The sequence below is a fragment of the Palaemon carinicauda genome, chromosome 26 (assembly GCF_036898095.1).
Source record: "Palaemon carinicauda isolate YSFRI2023 chromosome 26, ASM3689809v2, whole genome shotgun sequence".
Lineage (NCBI taxonomy): Eukaryota > Metazoa > Arthropoda > Malacostraca > Decapoda > Palaemonidae > Palaemon > Palaemon carinicauda.
This window is the reverse complement of record NC_090750.1, coordinates 59692074-59702073: the sequence shown is the minus strand read 5'-3', so window position 1 is coordinate 59702073 and position 10000 is coordinate 59692074. Positions and strand designations below refer to the sequence as shown.

At 35.8% G+C, this 10000-nt stretch overlaps 3 protein-coding genes across 3 annotated transcripts in view; 1 reads left to right on the top strand and 2 right to left on the bottom strand.

Moving 5' to 3' along the window:
• LOC137619938 (endocuticle structural glycoprotein SgAbd-8-like) overlaps positions 1-2254 on the bottom strand; it is a 2255-nt gene extending 1 nt beyond the window's left edge. The window contains exons 1-4 of the mRNA XM_068350218.1: positions 2243-2254; positions 1085-1312; positions 437-720; positions 1-322 (exon numbers count right to left, since the gene is read on the bottom strand). The exon at positions 1-322 is cut by the window's left edge and continues 1 nt beyond it. Coding sequence (XP_068206319.1) covers positions 88-322; positions 437-720; positions 1085-1312; positions 2243-2254 — 759 coding nt within the window. The 3' untranslated portion in view covers positions 1-87. The remainder of the gene's footprint in view (positions 323-436; positions 721-1084; positions 1313-2242) is intronic.
• Positions 2255-3330: 1076 nt separating this feature from the next.
• Positions 3331-4593, top strand: LOC137620186 (cuticle protein AM/CP1114-like). The gene is made up of 3 exons (XM_068350428.1): positions 3331-3437; positions 3915-4156; positions 4271-4593. Exons 1-3 carry the CDS (start codon positions 3429-3431, stop codon positions 4503-4505), a joined length of 486 nt encoding a protein of 161 aa, XP_068206529.1. The 5' UTR covers positions 3331-3428; the 3' UTR covers positions 4506-4593.
• A 3848-nt stretch (positions 4594-8441) lies between these two features.
• On the bottom strand, positions 8442-9932 carry LOC137619936 (cuticle protein AM1199-like). Its single transcript, XM_068350217.1, has 4 exons — positions 9913-9932; positions 9739-9777; positions 8872-9165; positions 8442-8757 (listed from the first exon to the last, which is right to left on the bottom strand). Exons 1-4 carry the CDS (start codon positions 9930-9932, stop codon positions 8523-8525), a joined length of 588 nt encoding a protein of 195 aa, XP_068206318.1. The 3' UTR covers positions 8442-8522.
• Positions 9933-10000: the final 68 nt, after the last annotated feature.

Below are 10000 nucleotides of genomic sequence, written 5' to 3'. Positions count from 1 at the left end.
TGCTCACTGAAAATTTAATAAATTAATAGATATAATAAATATTAAACTACATGAAAGGTCAATCATTGGATCAAGATCTAGTTATATCTAAGGTCTCTGATAAGATGTGGATGGGGCTCGGACGGAGCCGGACCTCTCGAAGGAATCTGTTCGTGGACGACGGGCGTCTTCCTCGGCAGCGAAGGCGATCTGGTCGAGGACGAACTGGGGAATTGGGTGGGGGAATTCGGGAGCTACTGGAAGGAGGTCGGACTGGGGCTGGAAGCCGTTCTCGTCAGCGACGTATCGCACGACTACGTCGGTACCGTCAGGTGCAGTGTAGCTGCGAAATTAAAAGGAAGATTTAGTTATAATTCATATGGGATTTATACTTATGAATTCACACATAGATAGACATTGAAATTCCTTTATGGCAAAGTACAGATGTTGTACTTACGAGTATTCTCCGGCACTGGTGATGGCGCCCGCTGGACCATTAGGAGAACCTGACTCCGATGCCCTGATCCCGTTTTCGGCTTCGATGTCGAAGTTGTACCTTCCGTCATCCTCGTGGACTCGGTCGTCCCTCAAGATGGCCACATCCTCGAAGGAGTCGTCCCTCACAGAGGAACGAGGGGCAGGGGCTCCATATCCCTGAGGGACACCAAGGGCCACAGAAGCTAGAGCGGCGAGGATGACCTGTATTGATGAAAGAGAAAAAATATTAAGTAATTCCACTGTCTTGGGTTAGAGTTCTCTTGCTTGAGGGTACACTCGGGTACACTATTCTAGCTTATTTCTCTTCCTCTTGCTTTGTTAAAGTTTTCATAGTTTATATATGAAATATCTATTTAAAGGTTACTGTTCTTAAAATAGTTTATTTTTCTCTGTTTCTTTTCTTCACTGGGCTATCTTCCCTGTTGGGGCCCCAGGCCTTATAGCATCTTGCTTTTCCAACTAGGGTTGTAGCTTAGCAAATAATAATAGTAATAATATTAAAAGGTTGTATCATTGGTAAATTACAAAATAAAGAAAAGATATGATTGGATTTTGTTTTCAATAAGAAATATGTTTTCATACAAACTTCAGAGCAAAAGTCACTTACAAACTTCATTTTTGGTGTTGTAGTAGGCACTGTTGAAAATAAAGGCAACCAGGCGACTTTATATAGTCGTTCAATATCCAGTTCTCGGCAAAATTTCCCTTGACCCAACTGGATAAGCAGTTTATCATCTGCATTCAAGTTTACCTTTCTAAAACGGGAGTATTTTTCTTTTCTTTCTACTTCATGTTGCTCTGTAACCTTTTCTTCTTCTTCTTCTTCCTTTGAATCCTGTTTATTTATTTTTTTTTATTTTTTTGTCTTTAAATTAAGATGTTATCTCATCAAGCATAATTTTGGCTGAAGTAAGGGATGAATAGCTTTTATCAGGATTCTATTATGAAATCAAAATTAGAGGGAAAATATATTATTAAATAAAGAAAAATCATTCATTTTAGATATATTTTGAAGGTCGAGTTTGCAAGAAATGGATATATTCTTTATCATATATCATAGGATTTATCCTTGCCAGCTTTTACTAAGTTATCAATCAACAATCATGCCTGTGTTTTCTATGACTCAGCTCTACACTGTATTCCAGAAGTTTTATATCATATTTGATCAAGTTGAGGAACGATCATCCAATTAGATAGTTTAATTTGTGGCTGTGTTTTCTATGGCTCAGCTCTACACTGGTGTAGATTAGTTTAAGTAGATTGACATATCTATATATTGCCTATCTATTTAGCAGATATTTACTTTTCAACCTCTTTTCTGTTCTGAGATGCATTTCCTGTTGGTACCCTTAGGCCTGTAGCAATCTGTGCTTCCATCTAGGGTTGTAGCCTGGTTACTACTGCTACTACTACTACTACTACTACTACTACTACTACTGTAAAAAGGATAATGATACAAATACTCTAATATCCAGTAATACTGGCTTTGTCTTCTTCACGTTCTTTTATTTACATAGGCCTCATCCGGCTCTATCACGAAGAAATTCTCAAAGACACTATAAGCCAGGCCTCAAATACACTATAAGCAAGGCCTCAAAGACACTATAAGCAAAGGCCTCAAATGCACTATAAGCAAGGGCTCAAATGCACTATAAGTAAGGCCTCAAATACATAATAAGCAAGGCTTCAAAGATACTATAAGCAAGGCTAACAGAGGGTTGAATGAACCTATAGAGCCTTCAGATCCGCCAAGCCTAGATCATACTTGAACTGGCATTGTCTATATTGTAAAGAAATAAGATGCCGGATAAAATACGATTCTGACTAACCTTGTAAACAAGCCAACTATGAATTAAAGAAATAGATTCAGGAAGTAACTAATTCTTAGTTCCGTCAAGTTGTTTTGACATGCATTTACTGCAGTTATTACATATATGAATAATAAATAACTATACGGAGTTTTTAAAAAGGGAATAATTCCTTGGGAAGTTAAAAATATGAAATGAGCTACAATCATGAAGATGACATCTCGGAATGTACTTAGCTGGATGTCATTGAGAGGAAACATTAAGATTTTTGATCTATAGATTTTGATGTATCTTTTGATCATTCAAAATTGATAAAGATCTAATGAGGAATATTTTCTTTTTCGTAACCACCTTGTTGATTGATATATAGTTTTCTATTCCGTCGAAGGTAGAATGAAACAATACTAGATGTTGCAAGGTGGAAGGATCATCACAGAATGCAACACGACTCAAAATTTTAAAATTAAACATAGCAATAAGACTTCAAACTAATTGAAAAAAGTAATACATTTTTTGTTTGTTTGTTAAGTAATAGCTCACATCTGAAGGCTTCTTATCCCAAGATCTTAGATTCTGTGCATGGAATAATTGTTACCGATTTCGTTTTCGATGATTAACTCTAAATTTTTCTTAATTCTATATTATAATTAATATTCATATTTAAAAGAACCTTTTCACAGTATTAGAAAAATAAGCAATTGTTTATTGTCCCATAACAAATGGTTTTCTGCTTGGAAATAAATCACTATGATATATAAGTATATCGAATGTTTATCACGTTTAATCTATTAGTAATAGTCTGCTCACCACGCATTTCTTATAAAAGATAAAATCAGATATGAAACATATTTCCAAGTACTAAGAATTTTTACGAGAAACATAACTTAAGAAGCAGACATTTAAGATTCATGTAATGAATGCATCAACTCGGATAAATCACGTTTAATGGAGCAAATCATGAGTAAACTGCAGAAAAAGTAAGGAGATAAAGCAAATACCAAATATGGAAAAGTAAGTTGGACAGGGAGGAGAAAAGCTGGTTACAGGAGTTCAAGGCGAATAGGTCTCATGGCAGGATTTGTTGGACTATATAAAGGTTGGTGATACATTTGTAGTCATCAGTTCCCCTACAGTTACATCAACATGAAGATCGTAAGCCTTCTAGCTTTTTATTTTTAGTTAGGATGACATAAGTCTCATGACTTCTCATGTAGTTTATTTATTTACTTATTGCCTTTCCTCATTAGGCTATTTTTTCCTATTGGAACCCTTGGGCTTATAGCATTCTGCTTTTCACTTTTTATAGTTTATTTTATGAAAAATCTATTTTAATGTTGTTACTGTTCTTGATATATGTGATTTTAGTTGTTCATTGCTTCTTTGGTAGTTTATTCATTTCCTTGTTTCCTTGCCTCACTGGGCTATTTTTTCCTGTTGGAACCCTTGGGATTATAGCATTATTCCTTCTCCAAATAGGGTTGTAGCTTAGCAAATAATAATACTAATAATAGCATTATGTTAGTTAATCATTACAATCAGAAGAAAACAATATAAAGAAACCTAGTCCTTTTTTTCAAAAAACTTCTTAACCATCAGATAACACTCCTTATAAATGACATCTCATTACAGGTCATCCTCGCTGCTCTGGCTTCTGTGGCCCTTGGCGTCCCTCAGGGATACGGCGCCCCTGCCCCTCGTTCCTCTGTGAGGGACGACTCCTTCGAGGACGTGGCCATCTTGAGGGACGACCGAGTCCACGAGGACGACGGAAGGTACAACTTCGACATCGAAGCCGAAAACGGGATCAGGGCATCGGAGTCAGGTTCTCCTAATGGTCCAGCGGGCGCCATCACCAGTGCCGGGGAATACTCGTAAGTACAACGTCTGTACTTTGCCCTAAAGGAATTTCAATGTCTATCTATGTGTGAACTTATAAGTATAAATCCCATATGAATTATAACTAAATCTTCCTTTTAATTTCGCAGCTACACTGCACCTGACGGTACCGACGTAGTCGTGCGATACGTCGCTGACGAGAACGGCTTCCAGCCCCAGTCCGATCTGCTTCCAGTGGCCCCAGAATTCCCCCACCCAATTCCCCAGTTCGTCCTCGACCAGATCGCCTTCGCTGCCGAGGAAGACGCCCGTCGTCCACGAACAGATTCCTTCGAGAGGTCCGGGTCCGTTCGAGCCCCATCCACCTCCTATCAGAGACCTTAGATATAACTAGATCTTGATCCAGTGATTGACTTTTCATGTAGTTTAATATTTATTATATCTATTGATCTATTAAAGTTTAAGTGAGCAAGTATATTTTCTATACCTATGTATTTAAATGTAATGTAACTGCAATGGTAGAATTATCTTTGGTTTATAAGATTACTTATTATGAAAAAGGAAATAGAATTCCATTAGTGAAATCAAAGATAAACAAGTAAGGATATCATTTTCTTTTTGGCAAATCTAACAATTTTGGCTCGTCACATCAATCATCCTATGAAGGATAAACATTTTGAGCGTGAATAGCCAGACTTACATCACCTAGTCATGACCAAATGTTATTGGTATTGATTTCAACATCTCAATATTTGTCTTCTATTGTACGCTACGATTAACTTCATTCTATTTGTTAATTATTACTTTAATCATCATTATCATTACTGTAATTGTTACTATGGGTAACGATTTCATAGATAATATATTAGCCCTATATTATTACTTCATCCTATTCCTCAATCCTCATTCTAATCATCATTATCATTATCATTATCATTCTTCACCCAAGTGGTTACTGCTCTATAATTGTTCAGTTACCACTTTCCTCTTGTTATAGGTAGAAGAAGCTCTTTATCTATGGTGAGCAGCTCTTCTAGGAGAAGGACACTCCAGTATCAAACCATTGTTCTCTAGTCTTGGGTAGTGCCATAGTTTCCGTCCCATGGTCTTCCACTGTTTTGAGTTAGAGTTCTCTTGCTTGAGGGTACACTCGAGCAGGCTGTTCTGTCTAGTTTCTCTTCCTCTTGCTTTGTTAAAGTTTTTATATTTTATTTAGGCAATATTTATTTTAATGTTGTTATTTCTTGCTACTCTATTTCCTTTCCTCACTGGGCTATTTTCCCTGTTGGAGCCCACTGAAATATAGCATCCTGCTTTTCCAACTAGGGTTGTAGCTTAGCAAGTAATAATGATAGCAATAATAGAAAGGAAGCATGAATAATATATTAGCCTTACATTAACTCTTAGAAAATTCTCCGTAAAAAATACTGTTGTCAACCGTATTTCAGTAAAATACAGGCGACCGTAATTTCACCTCACTTTGTTATTATCTTTTACAGGTTGGTGACCGTGATATCACTCTTTTACGTCAATATATCCGTTTTTAAAACGGTAGAAATCCTGGAATATATGTTCCCAGAAAATTACCGTTTTTAATGAACATTTGTAACAGTGAAATACAATAAATTCTAAAGTTTACTTGAAGAACACAGGCTTTAATGAAGACGTTGACGCAAGATATAGCAAGTTATGGCAATCCACATTTTAGTGAGTATTTCTGAAGAAACTTTACTTGCACTGACTTCAAATTAGTTAGTCTTGGAACAAATTTGTTTTTCCTTTTTAATTATGCATCCAAACAGCTAATCGATTTCCTATGAGTGGTTAGTAACTTCAGAGGAAAATTTGTATACATATTTGAAAATTGATTCAGGTCAGCTATTTTGAAGATTTATAGATTGAAACCACACTCTCCCACATATTGCCAAAACCAGTGGGTTAAGGCTAGGAAACAGGTAAAGGGTAGGAAGGGTTGGCTCTGTGCGTACATGTGTTTATGCATATCTATCTAAATGTATAGACGTTTTTTTTGACGGCTTGCGTACACTAGTACATAAACACACACACACATACACACACACACACATATATATATATATATATATATATATATATGATATATATATATATATATATATATATATATATGTATTTTTATATATATATATATATATATATATATATATATATATATATATATATATAAATATATATATATGTATACATATATATATATATATATATATATATATTTATATATATATATATTTATATATATAAATATATATATATATTTATATATATATATATATATATATATATATATATATTTATATATAGATATATATATATATATATATATATATATGCATCATCAGGAACTGGTTATCCTTCGATGAATTTAACCAATGAATTCTCTTGAGTTCCTTTGCGTCAATAGGCGTGGGAGGAGATAATGGTGATGATGATAGATTGAAAGTTTTTATCATAATATGCTCCACTTTCCACTGTACCATTAATCTCAAGCTTGGGAGTTTAATTAAAAGGCCTTATCTCCTTATAAACCTCGTTCTTTAGGTAATCATAAATAATTGTATTACTATTATCATTACTAGCTAAGCTACAACCGTAGTTGGGAAAGCAGGTTACTATAAATCCAAGGGTTCAAAAGAAGGAAAAAATAAACTAAATAAACTAAAAGAGAAGAAATCAAATATTGGAATAAAATATTCTAAGAACAGTAACAGCCTTAAAAAATCTTTCATATACAAACTATAAAAGAGACATAAAGAAAGAATGGTGCACCCGAATGTACCATCGAGCAAGAGAACTCTACCCAAAGACAGCGGAAGACCATAATACGGAGGTTAGGGTACTCCAAGACTAGAGAAAAATAGTTTGATTTTGGAGTGTCCTTCTCCTAGAAGAGCTGCTTACCATATCTAAAGTCCTTTCTACCTTACCAAGAAGAAAGTAGCCACTGAACAATTACAGTGCAGTAGTGAACATCTAAAGTGAAGAATTGTTTGGTAATCTTAGTATTGTCAGGAGTATGAGGACAGATGAGACTGTAGAAAGAATGTGCCAGAGTATTCGATGTATGCGTGACCAAAGGAAAATGAGTCGCTACTAGAGAGAGGAAGCCAATGTAGTAATCTCTGGCTAGTTAAAGAACCCAATAACTCTTTAGCGGTAGTATCTCAACCGGTGGCGGGTGCCTTTATATATGTTCCTGTTCTTCGTGGGACTCCCAAGTAAGTAACGAATCCTGTTCAAAACAGTCTGTACTTAATGTTCAGATTGTTCTTCGTGACGTCTATCAGTTTATCCTATTCCATAAACAGCCAGAGCTTAAGGGTATACTCGAGCACTCTACCGCATCTTTCTCTCTGTTTGTTTTGTTAAAGTTTTTATAGTTTATATAGGAGATGCTTATCTTATTTTAACTGTTCTTAAAACATTTCATTATTCATTTTTTCCTTTCTTCACTTGGCTATTTTCCTTGTTGGAGCCCCTGGGCTTATAGCATCCTGATTCTCCAACTAGGGTTGTAGCTTAGAAAGTAATAGTAATAATAATAATAATAATAATAATAATAATAATAATAATGAGGTAATGTTGGCAAGAGGGACGAATTTGATCAGTGGTGTCAGTAAGTATCTAGACTGACACATATCATGTCCAGTATAGCCTTGCTGGGAGGGTGGAATAATGTGCAAGAGTTTCTGACTCTATATCAATAAACAAAAACAGGTTATTCTAATCAGATCTAGCCTCAAATGTGTCATTAAGTAGTCTTAAAGAGGATACGCTTTACATAGCTAATCTTGGATAGTTTAATAATTTCAGGTTCAATTATGTTCAAATATGAAATTAATTATTAACAGAAACTTATTCAAATGGGTGTCAGGTTGAAGGCAATTTCGGCATATAGCTCTTAACTATTTATAACGCGGAAACTGGACCTCTCAGTGAATCCTCTAGACTTAATGTGGGACTCCATCCAGGATTCAAAAGCTGTGGCCGATGCAAGAGTCTGGAATTCTTATTAGAGTTGCTTAATATCTCGAGTTTGAATAAATGATTTATTTAATTTCAAATGTTTAATCAGCTTCAACAAGAGTATTATGTAAATCAATCCATCCATTTATGCTTCTTGATAAGTAAAAATAAATGACAGTTTCCCTATGATCAGTATCCTATATCCAGAATTAGACAGTTAGCAGCTATATGAGCATATAGAGTAAATGTGTCTTATGATTGGTATTTCTGAACGAAAGGGATAAAGATATTGATCCTTTGTATCAATGAATCTTTATTTAATAAATAGAGAGAAAAAAAACATATTATTGTACTGCATCGGTAATCAATTCGTCTATCAACATCCAGTTATGAAGATGTCTAAGGTCTCTGATAGGAGGTGGATGGGGCTCGAACGGAGCCGGACCTCTCGAAGGAATCTGTTCGTGGACGACGGGCGTCTTCCTCGGCAGCGAAGGCGATCTGGTCGAGGACGAACTGGGGAATTGGGTGGGGGAATTCTGGGGCCACTGGAAGCAGATCGGACTGGGGCTGGAAGCCGTTCTCGTCAGCGACGTATCTCACGACTACGTCGGTACCGTCAGGTGCAGTGTAGCTACGAAATTAAAAGGAAGATTTAATTATAATTCATATGGGATTTATACTTATAAGTTCACACATAGATAGACATTAAAATTCCTTTAGGGCAAAGTACAGACGTTGTACTTACGAGTATTCCCCGGCACTGGTGATGGCGCCCGCTGGACCATTAGGAGAACCTGACTCCGATGCCCTGATCCCGTTTTCGGCTTCGATGTCGAAGTTGTACCTTCCGTCGTCCTCGTGGACTCGGTCGTCCCTCAAGATAGCCACATCCTCGAAGGAGTCGTCCCTCACAGAGGAACGAGGGGCCGGGGCACTATATCCCTGAGGCACACCAAGGGCCACAGAAGCCAGGGCGGCGAGGATGACCTGTGATAAGATGTCATTTAAAAAGATCAAATTCTGATGCTTATGAAGTTTCCTGAATAATGAAAAAGTCTAAGCTCTTTTGATATCGTTTTTCTCAATACAAAGATTATCTAACATAATGCTATCATTACTATAAATTATTCCTAGCTAAGCTACAACCCTATTTGGGGAAGGAATGATGCTATAAGCCCAAAGGCTCGAACAGGAAAAAATAGGCCAGTGAGGCAAAGGAACAATGAAATGAATAAACTACAAGTGAAGTAATGATCAACTAAAACAACATATTTCAAGAACAGTAACAACATTAGAATAGATCTTTCATAAAATAAACCATAAAAAGCGAAAAGCAGAATGTTATAAGCCCAGGGGTTCCAACAGGAAAAAATAGCCTAATGAGGAAAGGAAATAAGAAAATGAATAAATTACATGAGAAGTCATGAGACTTATGTCATCCTAACTAAAAATAAAAAGCTAGAAGGCTTACGATCTTCATGTTGATGTAACTGTAGAGGAACTGATGACTGCAAATGTATCACCAACCTTTATATAGTCCAACAAATCCAGTCATGAGACCTATTCGCCTTGAACTTCAGCAACCAGCTTTTCTCCTCCCTGTCCAACTTACTTTTCCAAATTTGGTATTTGCTTAGTCTCTTGACTTTTTCTGTAATTTATTCATGGTTTATTTTATTAAACGTGATTTATTCTCTTTGATGCCTTCATTATATAAATCTTAAATGTCTGCTCCTCAAGATAAGTACCTCGCACAAATTCTAAGAACTGGGATATATACTTCTACTTTCTCTGTAATTTATTCATGATTTATTTTATCAAACCTGATTTATTCTAGCTGATGCATTCATAAATATAAACTTAAGTCTCTGATC